Source organism: Petaurus breviceps, unplaced genomic scaffold (assembly GCF_028583685.1).
Source record: "Petaurus breviceps papuanus isolate PSGF00001 unplaced genomic scaffold, PetGlider_PUasm1.0 446, whole genome shotgun sequence".
NCBI lineage: Eukaryota > Metazoa > Chordata > Mammalia > Diprotodontia > Petauridae > Petaurus > Petaurus breviceps.
This window is the reverse complement of record NW_027186338.1, coordinates 3,386,507-3,407,376: the sequence shown is the minus strand read 5'-3', so window position 1 is coordinate 3,407,376 and position 20,870 is coordinate 3,386,507. Positions and strand designations below refer to the sequence as shown.

The 20,870-nt window shown below is 42.5% G+C and overlaps 1 protein-coding gene and 1 long non-coding RNA gene across 3 annotated transcripts in view; one reads left to right on the top strand and one right to left on the bottom strand.

The window, feature by feature from the left end:
- Positions 1 to 10,516, bottom strand: part of ST3GAL5 (ST3 beta-galactoside alpha-2,3-sialyltransferase 5) — a 73,787-nt gene extending 63,271 nt beyond the window's left edge. Inside the window, exon 1 of one of the 2 annotated variants that reach the window (XM_069101073.1) lies at positions 10,224 to 10,516. In XM_069101073.1, coding sequence (XP_068957174.1) covers positions 10,224 to 10,338 — 115 coding nt within the window. In that variant the 5' untranslated portion in view covers positions 10,339 to 10,516. Of the gene's footprint in view, positions 1 to 9,802; positions 9,921 to 10,223 lie in introns of those variants that run through there. The other variant, XM_069101070.1, reaches the window with a different exon arrangement.
- Positions 7,451 to 20,870, top strand: part of LOC138171546 (uncharacterized) — a 72,789-nt gene continuing 59,369 nt past the window's right edge. The window contains exons 1-2 of the long non-coding RNA XR_011170914.1: positions 7,451 to 9,614; positions 12,643 to 12,784. This is a non-coding gene — a long non-coding RNA (uncharacterized lncRNA). The remainder of the gene's footprint in view (positions 9,615 to 12,642; positions 12,785 to 20,870) is intronic.

Genomic DNA, 20,870 nt, shown 5'->3' with positions numbered 1-20,870 from the left:
TCAAGTAGGGTACAAATGATTGGCAGGTCCTTCGTCAATTGGTCAGGGCTGTAACTATGATTTTTTTAAATGAACAAGCAGATGGGCTTGTTAAGATTTATATCTCTTCACTTCTGGATTTGGGGGGAGGGAAGGGAAAGGCATGAGGAAGTGAAAGAAAGAGCCTCAAAGCAAGAGACAAGTAGGAGGTTATTAAAATAATCAAGCCTGGGGCAGCTTGGTGGTGCAGTGAATAGAGCACCGGCCCTGGAGTCAGGAGGACCTGAGTTCAAATCCAGCCTCAGACACAACACAAAAAACTAGATGCATGACCTTGGGCAAGTCACTTAACCCCAACTGCTCTACCTTACCCCCCCCGAAAAAAAAAAGCAAAAAAATTAATACTCAAACCTTCAGATGATCCCTCTCTGAATGGTGATAATGGATTACAGGGATGGAAAAAAGAAATGAATATGAGAAAAAACTGAAAAATAGATTTTGGTGACTTACTTTGGGGGGGGAGTGGGACAGGTAAGGGGAAAAGGGAACAGATAAAAAGGAGTAGTTAACTATAAAGGGGTCAAATATGATTTCAATGTTTGCAAGCTGAATGACTAGAAAGATGCTGGTACCATTTACAGAAACAGGCAAGTTGGGAGGAGAAGGTGATTTGGAGGAAAAATAGGAACTTGGACACTTAAGATCTCCATCTCTTAGAATAGCCAACTTCTTCAAAATTTAGCATGAGACTACTGGGCATGGTGATATGTGCCCTGTAGTACTTGTTCCTGAGAAGATACAGGCTGGAGGATTGCTTGAGCTTGGCAGTTCTGAGCAACAGGAGGCGAAACAGATTGTCTGTCCGCACTGTGTGTCACATCATTATATATGATGACCTGGCCACCAGGCTGCCTAAGGAAGGGTGGACTGGCCATGGTCAGAAACAGATCAAATTGCCCTGTCTATCAATATTGATCATATAAGTAACTGTATGAAAAGTGCTTTGCAAACCTTAAAGCACTATATAAATGCTACTATTATTACTATCACTGAAATTGGATCTAGGAGTGGCCAATACACTTCTGGGCAAGATAGGGAGATCCAGAAAAGGAGAAAGGAGAAAAGGGAAGGAAAGAGAAGGGGAAGGGGAAGGGAAAAGAAAAGAGGAAAAAAAGAGAAAAGCCATGGTTCAAGGGCTCTGTGATCTTGAACAAGCCATTTGACCTTTCCGAACCTCAATTTCCTAATCAGTAAAATGGGCATGCTAATAATACTTGTCAATGTCTATCTCATAAGGTTCTTTGGAGGAAAGGGCCTTGCAAAGGTGGTAAATGGGAGTTCCCATCATCACTGTGTGTGTTTAAGAAACATGACTATGCACAAGATTGTCAGTACCCATTTTCTGCCTACAGAATAAAAGGAAGTGGACTTTAATGATGACCTGGAATATATCGATCAGATGCCGGAGGAAGGGGGACAAAACAATAAGAGGAGAACAAGGGAACAGAATTTCAAAGAAAAAATATCCATAGTTAAGGAGGGTGAAATTATTGAATCTGTCCAAGAAGAGATCTGAGAGAGACTCTTCCCCACACCAACCCCGCCCATCTGTGCTGCTCAGTGAAAGGACATCCCATGCCTCCTGAGGCAGTCCCTCCTGCTGTGGGGCAGTTCTAATTGTTAAAATGGTTTTTTTTCCTTAATCCAGCCTTAGGACAACTTTACCACTGTTCTTACTTCTGATGAAATCAAGCAAAACAAGCCTCTCTACCTCTCCCTCCTCCATATGACAGCCTTTCCAAAGTCTGAAGAGTATCACTTCATCCCTTTTCCTGATTTTCCTACTGCATGCTTTCCAATTCACTCACTATCTCATATCTCAGTTTATCTGTCTTCCAAAGATCCCAATTTGCCTGTGTCCTTCCTAAAACGCTGCTGTCCAGAACATAGCATTCTAGAGGTGGTGTGACCAGGGCAGAATACAATGGGTCCATCACCTTATTCAGGGCACCTGAACTTGGTTTCTCTTAATTTAACAACCTAGGGTAGGAGGAGAGAGAGAGAGGGAGTGTGTGTGTGTGTGTGTGTCTGTGTGTGTCTGTGTGTGTGTTACAGACTCATATTGAACATGCAGTATACTGAGACCCCTAGATCTTTTTTACATAATCATTGTGTAGACACACCTCCCCACTAACTCATCTACAGTTGATTTTTATGGGAAATCCTTTTCCTTATTAAATGTGGTTGTATTTAATCAATCCCTTGATCCAGCCTGTTGAGATCTTCATAGATTCTGACTTTGTCATCGACCATATTAGTTATTTCTCCCAGATACAAATAATTGGAACACACCCAATGGGTACCTTTAAGGGTTTCATTGAAATCACTGCCTAAAAAAAAGGACACAAGGTGTAAGCTTCTCAAGGGCCTCTCACTCTCCATCACCATGCAACCCCAGGGCAGTGCCTCACACATGGTAGGTGCTTAATCAACGTTTTCTTTAATTAATTTTGCTTATTCCATAAGCATGTAATTCATCTAATATAATCTCTACCTTGCTTAGACCTCTAGTTGCTTTCTGTATTTTTTTTCTTTGTTTCCTCAACTCTTTAGAGAGTATAGACTAATAAGTGATCACAATAAAAACTTAAGTATTGAAACTCACTGAGTGAATTTCAAACATTCAACAAGTGATCCTTTATTATAATACCCATTGGCACAAATACATCTATTCCTATCAGTACTGTCACAGAGAGCCCAAAAGAAATGTCTTCTCACTGCTGTCCTCACACTGAGTGAAGCCATGACTTGAAAAATGAACATGACTGTCTTCAGGGTACCTTAGTAATTCTGTTCTCAATACACTAAATAGAACAGAAGAAAAGAGGCTAAAATAAAGGAAGAGGTAGAATAGTTTTATTTAGCTAAGATTTCCACCTTTAATTCTTAAAACTCATCACAATCACATTTTGATGTGGTAAGACAATTCTATTGGAGTTAAATGAAGTTCTTATGTTCAATACTCTCCAGGTAATGCCATCTGGCTGCAAATAAAAGAATACCATAATATCAACAAGATTAAAATGACAATTCCAAAGAAGGCAAGTGTAATACCTCATGCGGCAGAATAAAGATATATGATGGGCATAAGCAAACTATTGCACATTGTCCATAAACACTTGCCCTGAAAAAGGCACAAAAGACATGTACAGCCAGAATCATCCAAGCTAAGGCTGACCACAGAAGACAGTGGGCCATTCATACAATAAGAATGAGACAGCCAGGGGCAGCCAGGTAGCACAGTGAGTAAGAGCACCGGCTCCAGTGTTGAGAAGACCTGGAGATCGAATCCCGGGCTCAGACACTTAGCACCCACCCAGAAACACCTGGCCATGTAACCTTGAGCAAGTTACTTAACCCCAATTGCTTAGAGGCGGCCAGGTGGCTCAGTGAGTAAGAGCACTGGCTCCAGTGTCGGGATGACCTGGATCGAATCCGGGCTCAGATACTCAGCACCACACCCAGAAATAATTGGCCGTGTAACCTTGAGCAAGTTACTTAACCCCGATTGCTTAAAAAAAAAAAAAAGAATGAGACAGCCTGAGTAGCACACTGGTGTACTTTTAAGGTGCCCAAAAAACCACATGGAATACCACTTCCCATTCTCTATGTCTGTGTGTGTGTCTCTGATTCTCTGTCTCTGTCCCTCAGAAGAAAAGATAGACACAAGTTACCCAGGATGAGAAGGCATAGAGGGTTTACAACATGAAGAAATCACAAACTGAAAGCATCAAGGAACAGTTCTGAAGAAGGAACCTTACAAGTCCATAGGCCCTACATAAAACAAAACTCATCCCTGTGGCACAATAGGAAAAGCAGTGTCTTTTTTTTTTTCTTTTTGGAAGGACAAGGGCAGCACAATTGGGGTTAAGTGACTTGCCCAAGGTCACATGACTAATAAGTGTTAAGTGTCTGAGTCTACATTTGAACTCAGGTCCTCCTGACTCCAGGGCTGGTGCTCTATTCACTGTACCACCTAGCTGCCCCCCCAAAGTGGTGTCTTTGAAGTTAGAAGGCCTGGGTTCAAATTTCTGCTCTGTCACCTATTCTGTGACCCTGGGCAAGTTTTTTAACCTCCCTGGGCCCCAATTCCCTGCCTCATAAATAGAAGAGTAGATAACCTCTAACATACCTTCTAGCTTCAAACCTATAATTTTATCATCTCCAACAAGTAGCCATTCAATTTCCTCTGAACACCTCCAATGATAGAGATCTTGTACCTCATGGAAAAGGTCATTCTATTTGGAGCAGCTCTAATTATTAGCAAGATCTTTCTTAAATTTAGCCAAAAGTTGCCTCACTATAACTCCTACTCATTGGTTCTAGTTAATTTTGTAGGCCAAAGTTAACAAAAACTAAATCTATTCTATGTAATAGCCCTTCGGATATCTAAGGAACAATTATGTCCTTCCTGAGTCACCTTGTATTTAGGTTAAAGATTCCCAGTTCCTTCCACCTTCCTCATGCGGGGCTTTTCTGAGTCTTCTTCCCATTCCTGCCTCTCCTCTGGATACACTTTGGCTTGACAATGGCTCTCTTTTGTGCCACATACACAAAAAATTCAAAGAAATATCTTTTTGTGATAGCAAAGAAATGAAAACAAGGTAGATATCCTTCAATCAAGGAATCACTAAATTATGGCATGTGAACGGTGACTGATGAATGTAACTGAAATATTACTCTGTCATAAGAAAAAATTAGATAAGCATAGGGAGAGTTATATGAACTGATGCAGGATGAAATATGCAGAACCACATATATAAAAACATGTATATGTGTGAACATATACACGACTAAAACAATGTAAATAGAAATATCAAAGAATACCCATTAGGATAACTGGAAAAGAGATTAAAAAAAAAAGTCCCTCTCTCCTGCTTTACAGAGGTGGGGGACTAAAGGTGGGGAGTATCATACCTACTGTCAAATACAGCTAATTTATGGGCTGGTTTTGTCAAACTGGTGTTTATTTTCTTCTTATTTCTACTTTAATTCAAGGCAGGGTTTACTGGGTAGAGAAAGGAAGCATATATTCAGAAATAAAGGTGATATAAAAACAAAAGATATCAACAAAATAAGATCTTTTAAAAACGTTCCTCTTCAAACATAATGCGAAGAAGCGAGTACACTATCCCAGATTCTCAGGGATCAAGTGACAGGTGTGGACTCTGGAGGTGGATGTTCAAATCCTCAATTCTGATACTTAGTTTTGTGACTCTGGGCAACTAACAACCTTTGAGAGCCTCAGTTTCCTCATATGCAAAATGATGATCATTATTTTTTTGTTGTTTTTTTAATGATCATTATATTTGCACTACCTATCTCACAAGGTTGTGAGTAAAAAACTTTGTAAACCTTAAGGAAATATATAAATGACAGTTAATGTTATCTGACCAGGGAAGTATTCAGGAGGATTATCAATTCCCTCTCCTTGGACACTCCGTTTTTCAGGAGGGGTTTAAAAAAATGAATGAAGTTCATGATTCTATTGATATTTTTGTTTGCCAAGTAACATTATTTTCTCATATTGCATTTGTAGTTGATTAAAATTTTCTTGGGGCATGTAGGTGGTCCAATGAATAGAGCACTGGCCCTAGAATCAGGAGGACCTGAGTTCAAATCTGGCCTCAGACACTTAACATTTATTAACCATGTGACCTTGGGCAAGTCACTCACCCGAAATGCCCTGCCTTCCCCCCCCAAGCAAAAAAAAAATTTCTTGTAAATATTTGTTTTCTGACCATAACTCTCATATCAGTGTAGCTGATTTTTTCAGACACAATTTCCCCCCACTTTTCCCCCTTATTCAATCCCATTTATTCCTCCTTTTCTCTGCCTTCTTTCCACCTGCAGCCATTTTGACTATTTTCATAAATTTCAGAAAAGTTGTCTGGCCCAACAAGGAACATTCTTGGATGCTTCAAGCCATTCCAGGTCCAACTGAACTGACAGATATGAAAACAATAACTACAGACAAAAATAACAGCATTTATAATAAAGGTTCAAAGCATTGTAGCAACTTAATAATAATACTGAGGTGTCTAGGTGGTGCAGTGAATAGGGCACCGGCCAGAAGTCAGGAGGACCTGAGTTCAAATCTGGCCTCACACTTAACGCTTAACCCCAACTGCCCTCCAAAAATCAGAAACAAAAAAAAATTAAAAAATAAACTGTAACTTCCAATAATAATAATAATACTGTCTACTGGGAAGGGTCCTAGATTTGGAAGTCATTTAGCTTCTCTAAGCCTTGGTTTTCTCATCTGTAAAATGGAGATAATACTATCCTTAGTATTATCAAAAGAGAATCAAAGGAGAATACAACAAAAGCCTCCTCATAAGCTTTAAAACTAATTTAAAACACAAAATGGCAATTATTAGTTAATTCTTTTTTTTTTTTGGAGGGGGATTGGGGTTAAGTGACTCGCCCAAGGTCACACAGCTAGTAAGTGCTAAATGTGTGAGGCCACCTTTGAACCCGGGTCCTCCTGACTCCAGGGCTGGTGCTCTATTTGCTGCATGTTCTTTCAATCTGCAGATTGAAGCAATATGATGAGGGGGGTGTGTGGGGAGGAATAAACATTTATTAAGTCACTCATTAAGTATTACTATGTGCCAGGCACTAGGCTAAGTGCTTTACCAATATTATCTTGATTCTCACAACAACCCTGTAAAGTAAATCCTATTATCATTCCCATTTTATGGTTTAGGAAGCTGAGGCCAACAATGTCTGAAGATAACTTGAGCTCAGGTCTTCCTGACTCCTGCACCACCCAGATAATGCAGTAGAAAGTGCACTAGAGGTGAAATTTGGAGACCCAGGTTCAAGTTCCTGCCGTTCTGCCACCTAGCCATTTGATCTTGGCTAAATGTACATGGCAGCTAGGTGGCGCCAGCGTGCACAGAGTACTAAGCCTAGAAACAGGTCGATTCATCTTCCTGAGTTCAAATGTAATGTCAGACTCTTCTTACTAGCTGTGGGACCCTGAAACCCTCAGTTTCCTCATCTGTAAAATGGGCTGAAGAAGGCAATGGCAAACCACTCCAGTGACTGCCAAGAAAACCCCAAACAAGGTCACGCTTATGCTTTGGAACCAGAAATATAAGAAAGCTCTCAAAGATATCAAGTTTTCAGAATTATGTATACAAGAGCATAAGTTCTGCTGACCAATAGAAAGGCTCCCTCCCACTTAAGGATGCCCTGACTAGTATGGTCTCACAATATCAACAGTACACTATAACCCAAACTCTGTGCAATGTTGGACATCTCCGCTGTAACACTGTTTGATCAACCACTCATTTGGAACATTGTTCTATGAACTGACTATTTCCTGTAACAGTGTCACCACCCTTCTTTTGCAGATGCTATTAATGATAACAGTGTATGACTAGATTTTTTTTTCTCTATGTAAGTATGTAAAGTATTTCTGGAAATTTTTTCTTCCATAGAATACAATTTGCAATAATGAACTAAACACTCAGACAATAAGACAATGGCAACTTTTACAGATCTAGAGTAATATGGGTAGGGTGCTGGCCATAAGACTTAAGGGAAATGAGTTTGAATTCCACCTCTGACATTTATTAGCCGAGCAAACCTTAATAAGGCATTTAGCCTTGTTGAGTCCTAGTTTTTGTGATACAACCTATTCGTCCAATTATAGAAAATATTGTGGTATATAACAGTAATAAACAATGGCTATTTTAATTACACAGAAATATATCCTTGAAATGAACGTTCCATGTAGGCACTTAATTGCCACAGAAATTTCCTAGCAGGTAAACTTTCTACATCAGTGAAACAATAAACATTTAGTAAATGTCTAAGTATCTGACTAGCATTATTTCTAAGCCCTGGGTATATGAAAAGCAAAAGTCTGTGCCCTCAAGAAGACATTCTAATATGGGACATGTTTATGTGTGTGTGTGTGTGTGTGTGTATATATATTATAGTTTTCTAATTAAATCTCCCTTAATTCTACCACCTTCCCTCTGTTAATTATGTCCAATTTATCATTTTTATATCCTTTCTGTACATAGTGTCTTAAATCTTGTCTACCCCATTAGACATTGAGATCCTAGAGAGCTCCCACGTTTTCCCAGCACTTACCAGGCCTGGCACACAGCGGATGCTTACTAAATGTTTATAGACTTGACTTTGTCAATTTAACTAATTAGTGACAAAACTGCCATAAGAAAACAGATCTCAGTTTACTTCCATTTTCAAATTTTTTAAAACTGTATCTCAACACATTTCCCTTGTTTAGAAAAATCCTTCATATGATGTGCGTTATTTCTCAAAGTCAAACCACAATTCAGATAAGTCAAGGATGCTAAAATACCCATGGAACAAATGAGCAGATGGGGGTGGTTCTCTGGCTCCTCTATATCTACCATCAGACAAAACACATGACAGCCTTACTCTTTCAAAAGGCAATTTTAAATGTGCCTTGAAAAATTGTATAATGTTTCAACGTTCTTTCTAGTTTCTGCCAGTTATTAATTCCCCCCAACATTCCATATTTATTTTGTATAAATCCAGCATTTATATATTTGTGGTACCTCACCCCCTTTAATGGAATAGAAGCTCCCTGAGGGCAGCTCTGTACCCTAGAGCCTGGCACTAGCAGACTTTTTGTTTTATACTGATGAAAGGTTCTGTATATTTTGGGGGTGGTTTTGTTTTTATTTTTTCCCCATAGTATTTTATTTTTTCCAATTACATGCAAAGATAATTTTCAACATTCACTTTTAAAAATTTTTTTGAGTTCCAAATTTTTTTCCTTGCCTCCTCCCCTCGCCCCTCCCTAAGATGGCAAGCAATCTCACAGACTTTATACATGTACAATCATATTAAACGTATTTCCACATTAGTCATGTTGTGAAAGAAAAATCAACACAAAAGGGGGGAAAGCACGAGAAAGAAAGAACAAAAAAAGTGAAAATAATATGCTTCGATCTAGCAATCTGTTTTAATAAATGCCTGCTATACCATTAGAAATTCCCTCAGAACCTGTTTCAAATGTTTTCTACAGTCCTTAGCTACCTCTGAATTCCACAGGCAGGCTATTTAGTCATATCAACCAACCAACAAGCATTTAGTAGGCGCCCACTAATGTTCCGGGTACTAGCTAAGCGGTATATGTTTCAAGAAAACGCAAAATCAGCTCTGATCCTCAAGAGTCTTACACTCTAATGGTGGGAGACAAGACAAAAATCTCAAACCACACCAAGATAAATCCTGGGGAGATGGGGGTAACTTTGGCGGGGAGGGCACATCGCTAGGGGCAGCTGCCAGGTGCAAACATTAAACCAAGCTGGAAAGGCTCAATGTGAAAAAGGGCATCTTCTAAGAAATCTGTAACTGGTCGCGGTTACTCTCACGCCCTCCAACCAGGTCCTCTGCAGTCATTCTCAATTCCCCCGCAACAAGGAGGGTTTTGACACCTGGCTTCGATACCTCCTTAAAAACCCTGCTCCTCCCAACTACGCAGCTGCACAGAGATGCATGCACACACACGTACACGCAAATACATGCACGCACACACATCTGTGCAAGAGCAGCCTCCGGGGATGGTAAGAGGGCTGGGGAAGAGGTTGCTGCAGGCACGCTCCGGGAGCTCAGTTCAGTTCCAGAGGCTTTTCCCAATCAGTGACACCTCCTCTCCCTTCGGGATCTCCCGGACTCCCGCACCCCCAGTTGCTCCTGGCTCCTTCCTCTTTTCCCGGCCCTCCCGGGGGAGCGAACCCCGGCGCTCTCTCACCTGCCCCGCGCCGCCCGCGGCATCCAGATCGCGGCGCTCCGTGCCATGTCGCCCTGGCCGCGGTGCCCGCGCCCCCTGCGCTGCGGCCGCTGCAGCTCCGGCACGCGGGGAGAGCGGGGAAGGCGAGGGGGAAGGAGGAGGGAGGCGGGGAAGGGGCGGTGCGCGCAGGAGGCCGCGGGGGCGGAGTGGGGGGCGCGTGGGGAGCCTCGGTCTGAACCGGCTCCCCTCCTCTCCGCCCCGCCCCTCCCCACCGACCCGCGAGGATCCCTGCTCGCGTGAGGACCCAGAGGCCGAGCCGCGCGCGCCGCGGACGCAGAAGACCGCTGGGAGTGCGGGGCGCCTGGCGACGGCCGAGGCCAGCCCGGAGAGAGTAGGGCCGGCCGAGTCCGCTACCCGGCTGACTTGCGGGGGCACCACCCACCTTTGTCGGCAGGTGCCGCAGCCGCAACCGCAGCCTCCGGAGCCGGGGCCGGGTCCCGCGCGGGCCGCGGACGAGCGCGTCCCACTCCGCCGCCGTCCCCGGGCTTCCTCCTCATAATAATGCCCGGAAGGGTCCAGGGCCCAAGCAGCGCTAGCGCATCTCCCCGGGCGGCCGGCCGCCCACCCACCGGACTCTGGGACGGGTGACCCAGCGTCGGCACGCGCTGGCTCGCCAGAGCCGGGTGGCCGCGGAGAGGCGCGCGCGAGCCACCACCCCCTCCTCCCTCAGCCCCTCCCCCTTCCCTCCTCCCCCCTCTCCTCAGGGGCTCCCCCCGCCTTCCCGAGGATCCCTGCACTGAGCGAGAGAGGGGCGGTCACGGGGAGGCAAGCCAGCCACTCAGAGCCCGGAGTGGGCTTCTGGACCCAACCATTGGGACCGATGTGGGGACCCGCTTCTTCGTCCAAGTTCACTCATTCGGAATCGACCCGATTAAGGGGAAGGCAGGGGGAGAGGAGCCCTGAATGAACACTGGAGTTCATGGATGGGACCCAAGTCTTGCTTCCCAAAGAATTATTATCAGCGGCGGCAGCAGCCTATGCATTGAGACAGCTAACGTCTCTACCGAGCTTGGAGGTTGGCAGAGGGCTTTCTTTGCAGACCTTCCCTAATTCGAGCCGCATAGCAAGGAGGGGCTGTTATCCCCACATTAAAAATGAGGTCCTGAGATCAACCCCGAACGAGCAGCCGATTGTCCAAGGTTACACACAGGAGTATGCTGGTGGATGTGTAACAACCCTTCTGGGGGTGGGGGAAGATGTACCCACGACACACTTTTAATGTGTTTTATTAGCATTTTCTATCGCTTTCTCAAGTCTAAGCATTCAATAAATTTTTAAAAGCCCCGATTTGTAACGGTTGCGGATTTCTTGTATGTAGATGTTCGCACCAAAAATTAACACCCAACTCTTGAGAGTCCTTTTGAGCTGGTTACGCAGAAAGTGACAAAAGCAGGTCATCCTGACTCACCTCTTCAAGCCTTGGTTGCAAAACGAGGGATTGGGTTAAATGGCCCGTGAGGTCCCTTCCAGCACTACGAGCCCCGCTCTCTAGTTTTTTCATCTATCTATTGACTGCTTCCCTGCTAACTACAAACACGCCCCCTCGTCTATTGCCCCCCCAACCACCCATACTTAAAAACTCTCTGAATCCGACCTTCTCCACTGCAGTCTACGTTTGCTACCCTCTCTTCGTAGTCTCTTAATGGATTTTAAATCCTCTGGCTTCGGAGCTTGTCATTCAGGGAAAACTGATCCAAAGTTACTGATGATCAACTTAATTAGCAGATACGTTGTCTTTCTCAGTCCTCGACATCTTTGAGAGCAGGGATTGTCTCTTGCCTTTGTTTCCCAATGTAAGCAGAATGCCCGACACATAGTAGTCGGTTAATGTTTATTGACTGACCTACTAGCGTTTGACAGAGTTGATTACTTTCTCCTTCTGGGTTTTGCTCCTAAACATTTGTCTGCTTTTTCTCAGTCACTTTTGCTGTATCATTCGGGTACACCTACTAACTGCCTGCTGCTTTTCTTTCTAGACCTACTCTCATCCACATCCTCGTGTTCCATTATCTTTATACAAATGACTCCACATTTATATATTAAGTCTTTATATTACCAGAAACACCTGGCCGTGTAACCTTGAGTAAGTTACTTAACCCCAATTGCTTAGGGGCGGCCAGGTGGCTCAGCGAGTAAGAGTACCGGCTCCAGTGTTGGGACGACCTGGAGATCGAATCCCGAACTTGGATACTCAGCACCACACCCAGAAATAACTGGCCTTGTAACTTTGAGCAAGTTACTTAACCCTGATTGCTTAATAATAAATAAAAAAAAGACTTTATATTACATATACGTATATATACCTTTTCAGTCACTTAGGTCCTAAAAACCTTTATGTCACATGCAATTCCTCACCTTTCCTCACCCCACATATCCAATCAGTTGCCAAATCTTGTTTCTACCTTAACATTGATTGCATATATTCCCTTCTCTCTACTCAGTTAACATCCTAGTTCAACCCTCATCACCCCTTACCTAGAGCATTGCAGTAGTCTTCTCAATGATACCCCTGCCTTCACACCCCCCCCGCCCCCATCTCTGATCCATTCTCCACACAGTTGCCAAAATGATTTTCCTAAAGCACAGATTTGACCATATCCACCCCACCCTCCACTCCATTCAATAAGCTCCAGACTCTATTAACTCTAGGATCAACTATAGACTTTTCTTTTTGACATTTAAAGCTTTTTCACAACCAAGTTCCTCCTAATCTGGGATTTTGTTGGTTCCTCTGTTAAAATGCTTTTTCTTTATTTCCTTAATAAACACTTATTGATCTCTATCACCATGTCTTTACACAGAATGTCCTTTTGCCTCTAATGCACAACATCATCTCATCTCATCTCCTGTCTTGGAATCCTTGGCTTCCTTCAAAACACAGTTAGAATACTGCTCCTGCATGAAACCTTTCCCAATTGCTGATGGTCTCCCTCCAGGTCAAATGTGAGTATTGTTTTTACCTAGTTGTTTTTTCATTGTCACAGGGAAGAGGTTAAACCTAGTAGTTGTTAAAATAACTGTGAAGTCCCTACCCTATTAGAATGTAAGCTACTTGTGGGCAGACACTGTACTGTTTCACTTTTTTCTTCCTATCTCCAGGTAGTACAGTGTGTGGCATATTAATAGGCGCTTAACAAATGCTCTCTAGTAATTGATTGACTGATCAATTGAAATACTATTCATCTTTCCAGAGCAAGCTCAAATGCTGCCTCCTTCATGCAGTCTTAACTGATCCCTCTCTATTGAACTATAATAGCATCTGATTTGTATCTTTCATATATGGACCACATTCTACTTTATATTCCAACTATTTGGATGTATAAATGAACTTGAAATCAAGAAGATTATGAAATTAGCCACAACAAAGGTCTTTAATTGAGGCAAGAGGATTGCAATTTGAGGCATCATGTGGGAGCTGAGAGCAGGAGAGCTGGAAGGGAGCAAAAGGGGCAGGGTTTAAATACACCTCAATAGGGAGGAGTTAAATTGTTTTGCAAAATAGCCAGAGGCTGGGGAGTAGTTGACCTCTGTTCAGAACAAAGGGCTCCAGGTGCAGAGAGTTTCCAGAGACATCACAAGACCTGCTCCAAACCTGGTGACTACCCAAATTCACCACATCTCATCTGCCCCACTAAATTATCAATTGTTTGAGGGTAGGGATCATATTGCATTTGTTGTATCTCCCTGGCACAATTCTCCATACATAGAAGGTAACCAGTAAATGTTTGGTGCACTGAAGTGAATTCTTGTATTTGTCTAGCCCTCTACCACCTGGTACCCAGTGTGTGGGCAAAACCAGTGGGGAAGATATTTGGGGGTGAAATCACCATTTTGAAACTTAAATCACTAGACAGAAACAGCTGCCTATACTTGTTATACATAGCATCCCTAAGCTGAGCCCTTCGTTCTGCATTACCCACCAGATATCTTTTTGATCTCTAAGCTTTAGAATTCTCCAAGAAATACAGAAGTATGAAGTGTCAAGGTTAGAACACCAAGTTTAGCAAATATAAATTAATCTGTCTACAAATAACCATGGCAACTCTGTGGCATAGTGGATAGAACTCTAGGCCTGAAGTCAGAAAGACCCATCTTCCTGAGTTCAAATCTGGCATAAGACACTAGCTGTGTGACCCTGAGCAAGTCACTAAATCCTGTTTGCCTTAGTTTCCTCATCTGTAAAATGAGCTGGAGAAGGAAATGGCAAACCACTCCAGTATCTTTGCCAAGAAGACCCAAAATGGAGAATCAGACAAGACTCAAACGGCACAACAACAAATGACCATGGTTGATTTCCAGTCAATTTCACAAAATTCACAACAAACAACATGCAATTCTCATACCATTTAGGTTACTGTTATAAACCTGGCAATAGCAGTCGATAAATATTTATTAAGTAATTATAAAGTTCTGGGGATACTCTTTATTTTTTGGTCTTTTTTTTGGAGGGGGAGGGCAGGGCAATTGGGGTTCAGTGACTTGCCCAAGGTCACACAGCTAGTAAGTGTTAAGTGTCTGGATTTGAACTCAGGTCCTCCTGACTTCAGGGCTGGTGCTCTACTTACTGTGCCACCTAGCCGCCCCTGGGGATACACTTTTAAAAAGAAAGACAGTCCTGTCCTCAAGAAGCTTACAATGTAAAGGAGAACACAACGCACAAAAGAAAACTTAAAAGGGGAAAGAAGGTACCCTGTGGTACCTTCACTAGCCAGTCTTCCTCTTCAATGAACACTTACAAATCTACCAAGTGACTACTGCAGACTAGAATACATCTAAAGATAACTGGGTGCCAAGCAGATTGATAAGTTTGATTGATAAGATTTGATAAGATTGATAGCAGGGTTGATAAGTGCCAATCCTAAAATGCTAATGTGGTTCCTGGAGATCAGCGTTAGGACCCTGTGTGCATTCAGTTTCAAGATTTGAAGCAGCTTTGATGGGAGTCCAAGTACGAGCAGTACAGCTGGTAGGAAATGAAGAGTTGGCTGGTCTATGAGCCCTCTTCAAATGAAGGCTTCCAATTAGAGGGGCAGAGGGACCTGAGGGCCCTGAAGAAGAGGGGGAACCAAAACTAATATAATCTTACTGGATGATGAGTTTACTAGTGAAGAGGTTTCTGGGGAGCATGGTGATGATGGAGTCCAAGTCTAGGGAGGTAAGAGAGACTTTGCATGGGACTATCATGGTCATGCATTACTGCTACTTCTTTTCAACGTGATACTCAGAGTGAAAAATAACCCTTTGCTGATCTGGAAGGATTTTGTCGTAATTTCAGCTCTGAATATAGATGAGACCTGTGATCTCACAGAGATAGAAAACCCCTTCTACCAACATAGTTTAGTGTCTTTGCTTCCACTGAAGAACCCCAGACGGCTACTCATCTTTAGCACCAAAATGTAATGAGTCACTGTGTGTTGAGGCAAGACTAGAGCCCCGGTGTTTCTGCTATGAGGATGCCTTTTTCTTCTCTGTGCATGGGTAGAATTATGGATGCAAAAAAAAAAGGCTCAGCCAAAAGCTCCCTTATGACAACTAACTTCATTGGTGAAACAAGTGTGCTCACATGTGGATACTTTATGGAGCTGGGAATGGGCAGAGCAAATGCTAGAACTAGATGAAGCAGGCATGCTTCAGACCTTGAAACAAAATACATCCCAGGCCCCAAGGCCGATCCCCAGGAGCTGAATCGGCTTTTTAGGACTGGTGGTTATTAGCCCTGGCAGATGTGAGTTCTTCTTGGCACCCATCATTGTCTCCATATGTGTTCTAGTCTGCTTGGAAGTCTTAGAAGCTTTCACAGAAGAGGAAGACTGGCTAGTTATGCTAAATAAGCAAGAGGTCTTTATTACAGATATGTTTGACCACCTCACCACACACACACACACACACACACACACACACACACACACACACACACTGAGGCAAACCTAAGGAATAGCTTGAGACATCTGGGGCATTAAGAGCAGTAGAGAAGAAGGGCTCTGAGCAAAGGACACATGCAGATTTCAGTCCCTAGAGGAGTGGGATACATGTGCCTTTCAGATACCAGATATACAACTGGATCTCAATCAGGGGAAGGTGTGACAGGCTTTAAAAGAGGTGATGATCGTTAGGCCACAGAAGAAGGAAGAAGAGGGTTGATGATCGTGTGTGTTTGCCCTTTGGATTTGGCAAAAACCAAGGTTCTACTAAACTCTTTACTCTTCTTTTGCTAGTTTGTTGGGAGAGTGCCTGGGTTCTCTTCTGTAAATATCACAACTGCTCAGAGGTATAGACAAGGGCTGGGAGGTTTATGGAGAGAGAAAGCCTCACTTAGGCATATCTGATTGATCACTCATCTTTAATGTGAGAGGTAGGAAGATCCTGGGGAGTTAGCAGGGAAATGTTCTCCTACCCCCTCCCAAATTGTGACACATGGACATTTGCAATATGGAAGATTCCAAATACGAAGAGTTCTAGAAAAAAAGACAGAGTTAGGGACTTTCTTTTATTTAAAAAAGGTGGGGGCAGGGAATAGAGCCAGTTTAACTATGGAGGGATTGGTAGAGATGGGGTAGAACCTGGAGCTCCAGCTGTTAATTTGGAAACTTGGCAAAGCATACAGAACACAGTACATCCCTGTTACTGCTTTGGGGAGAAAATGGAACCAAGTGAAGGGCCCAGAGCCAGTCAAGCCAGGGCGCATGAAGCTGGGGAGGACAGGATCATCTGGCGTGGATTCAGAGAAAGAAAAGCGACAAGAGTCATGCTTTGGCTGGAGAGGCAAATATCGACAAAAAGACAAAGATGAAATGGAATCTGAAGAATGGGGATCTTAAGAGAAATGCTTGGGAATGAAGAAGACTGAAAGAACCCCAGAACCTGCCAGGGACAGTGGTCAGCCACAACTGGAGACATGGTCTAGGGGCTAGACAAGGCAGGGAAGAATGAAAGCATTTCAAATAGTTCAGGGAAAGGAAAGGATCCAATGACGTGGAAGGGAAGCAGGTTACTGCTCAGGGGAATGAATGTTGGCTGTGGACGGCCATCTCTGCCACCTAGCAATCAATCAACAAGTATTTAATAAGAGTTTACTATATATCAGCCCCTGCATCTGAGCTCTGGGGATACAAAGAAATGCAAAAATATAGTCCCTACCTTACATAGGAGCTTACGTGACCAGGAGAGACAATAATTGAATGTACCACCAGTCCCAAAGCCTATCAGGATGAGGCACATTGGTGGAGATGAATGCCCTGCCTTGTATGAGGGGCAGAGCAGGAGAGGTTCAGACCTTTTCAGTCTTTTGGGGTACTCTTCAAGCTTTGAGTCACTTCAGGTGCTTTTGGCTCTCAGCTTTAAGAGGGGAGATAGAAGAGGCCAACTCTACTTCAGGTTGCTAAAGGAAAAGATTCTGGGAAGACATAAGAGAAGCTGTCAGGCTACATTTCACACATACATACACAGTATGTATATGTGTGTGTGCGTGCATATATCTGTATCTATATATCAGTCTATCTAATCTATGTCTATGTATGTTTATATATACAGCTTGCTAGTCTAGAGACTTCAGGGAGTTTCCCTTTGGGTGAGATCTAAGACATTCTCTTGCTTGAGCCAAATTATTTTGCTCCCAATGGCAGAGTTCCTTCATTCTGTATTGTCTGGTATATATCTTCCTATTACACATTCTCTGATTTCTCTTTTGCTACAATTTGGATAAATGTATTTCTTTGCTTTTCACTATGTTTGTTATTGTGGAACTTGTATTTGGGAAAAGTCAAGCCTTGGATATAGAGCTTGGGCTCCTGCTTCCCCCCAATAATGACACAGCAATCAACAGTTAGATTGAACCGTATCACATCCCCTGAACTAACAGTATTAAGAGAGCAAATTCTAGCCCAGTATCCCCTCTTTCTGAGGAAAGCAGAGTGGCCTCTGGCCCCAACTACCTACTTCCTCTCCTGGCAGGAATTAAGACTGGGAGTAGAGAGTGATGGGGGGAGAAAAGGCTAGCGATATCTACTCTGCTTCCCACTGAACCATACAGATGCTGCATGTGGAGGTACAGGTCCTTGCTACATGTGGGACAATCTTCTACACAACTATTTAAATAAAAGACATACAGTATAAATGGAGAGTCATCTCAGGGGAAAGAATTATCTTTTCCCTAGACCCTATGTTCTTTTGAATTTCCGTATTATTGAAGTGGTAACCCAGGTACTCGATTTGCATGTTCTCCTTGACTCCTTCCTCTCTCTCTTACCTTTCATATCCAATTTGTTGCCAAATCCTATTGATTTTACCTTTGAAACCTTCTCTCTCTCCTCTGATACCACCCACCCACGCTGGTGCAGACTCTCATCAACTCCCACTTAAACTTTTGCAATAACTGTTGGTGGGTCTGTCTGCCTCAACTCTTTCCCATTCCAGGCCATTCTAGACTCAGCTGTCAAACTGATCTTCCTACAGCACAAATCTGACCCTGTTATCTCTCTATTCAGTAAACTCCAGTGACTCCCTATCACTTCCAGGATCAAATATAAAATCCTCTGTTTGACATTCAGAGCCCTTCATGACTTGGTCCCTTCCTACCTTTCTAGTCTTTTTAGAGTATGCTGCCCTTCACCTCCACACACTGTGCAATCCAATGTCACTGGTGTTCTTGCTGTTCTTCTCATAAGACATTCTATCTCCCAGCTCCGTGCTTTTCACCAGCTAATGCTAACTCCAATTGCTTAAATGTTCTTTCTCCTTATCTCCACCTCTTGGCTTCCTTCACATCCCAGCTAAATTCTACCTTCTTCAAGGAGCTTCTCTATTTCTTCTTTAATACTCATGGCTTCTCTCTGTTGATTATCCTGTTTATCTTGTATAAATCTTGTTTATACATAGTTTTTATATGTTGTCTCCTCCATTAGACTGAGTTCCTTGAGATAGGGAATGGGTTGTTTTTTTTTCTTTGTATCCTTAGTGCTTAGCATAGAGCCTAGCACATAATTATAGGCATTTAATATTAACACAATATTAACTCAATGTTAATAAGTAATACTAATGTTAATAACTGTAATATTAAACTTGACATACTAATCATGAATACATTATTATAATTAACTTGATATTAACATGATAGGCACTTAATATTACTATATTTAGTAGTTATTAGTAAATTAGTAATATTTACTAGTAAATAAAATTATTAGTAATAGGTACTTAACATTACTAATATACTAGTATCTTACTATTAATAATTAACATTAATGTATTAATGGTGGTATTAAATTTCTATATTAATAATTACTCTATTATGATTAACATAATAATAGGTTCTTAATACTTGCTGATTGACTGATCAACCAAGCTCAGGCAAATGTGAGGTTTCTGACTGACATAGTTACATACCCTTAGTGGTTTCCACACAAGCAAAGAGAGTACTCAGGGAGAAACCAACAGACCCAAGCCTCAAAGTCATGTGATTAAGCAAAGTGAATCCATGTATCTCTTTTCTGATCACTGGTATCTATGCCTGTCTAACTGAGAGCCACTAAGAACTGGTCTACTGAGCCCAGAGTCTTCTCTCTTCCCATTCCTTTAAGTCATAATGAACTGAAACAGTCCCCATAGCTTTGGTGGAACCTTCTAATTCCCAGGTGTGGCTGCAGCACATGACATATCCTATAGGTCCAAGCCAAGTTCAGAGAAAACTTTCCATTCACATGTAATACCCTGTTATGATCATTATCTGCTTTTAAGCCCCACAGGTCAATATACTTACTTCCTCCACTGCTTTAGGAAATTTATATTAAATGAAGTGTAATTAGGAAAATCCCTAATATTTAAGCAGAGGTTTGGTTCTTTGTCTTAATTTGCATTTGTGTTTATCTCTAGCTAACCCTGGGCCTTTTTGTTATTGAGGCAAAATGTGGGTTACTGGAAACATTTGGCTAAAGAAGCAAATAAAATATATTATATCTCTTAACAGACAGGCACTAGGAAGGGAAGCTGCGGGGGGGGGGGGGGGGGGGGGAAGATGGTTTCTTGGAACTTCATGAAGTGAGTACAACAGGAGGTTTTAGCCAAGGTCTTCTGCTCCAAAATGCCTGTAAGGCCAATGGCCCTTCTTAATCTCTCCCTTATTTTGCATAGTTCATTTCTGCTTTTTCTTTCTCCTTTTGCCTGTTGCCCTGGTTCAATCCCTACCTCTCCACTGCCCTCATGAAATCTGATTCAGAGATAGTTCCTAGTCTTTTCGACTTCCTCACAGTAAACTTCCTTCACCCAATTATTGTAGACTTCCTATTGCACTTAACTGAAATGTCTTTGATTGATAACAATAATAATAATATCATTTATGCAGTACTTTAAATTACTTTTTCTTGACCTACAGCCTATTTTCTCAGGCAGAATGGCTTCTAATGACCTAGCCCTCAGGAGTTCAATGAATTTGGATAGGGGGGAAAAATTACATGGAGTTTTCATTAAACTCTAACTGAAAAATTAACATTTCCTTCCATTATAAATATAGTTGACAAACAATTATTCTGAGAAAGAGTCTTTAGGCTTCATTGGAGTGAGGGCACAAAGGTCCCCATGACCCTCAAAAGACTAAGAACCCTTGTCCAAGTACTTGAGCTGAGTCTAGAAAGAAGGTAGGACTTTTAAGAAGTAGAGGGGAGGAGAGAGAGCATTTCAGATAGTTCGGTCTTCACTAGAAACTTAGATGTCTGAAGCAAATTCAGTGGAATTAGGTGAAGGAAAAGGGGCTAACTCCTGGAAAGGGTTGAGGTAGGTAGACTAGAGCCAGAGGTTCTGGGAGTCAAGGAATTGGAGAAATGAGAAGCAAGGGTGTTTGAAAAGGCAAGATCTGACTCAGAGCCAGGTGCATGGGTCAGTCCTCCAAGGTCTGTGTGCCAGACTAGTAAAAAAGAGAGAACTCCTTAAGAGGCTATTTGCTCAGCTACTTCTAGGTTAAACAGGATTCCAGAGAACTTAGAGTAAGTTGTTGTAATGCGAATGTAAATTTTAAAGATCTTCCCTGCCCCTAGGCTAA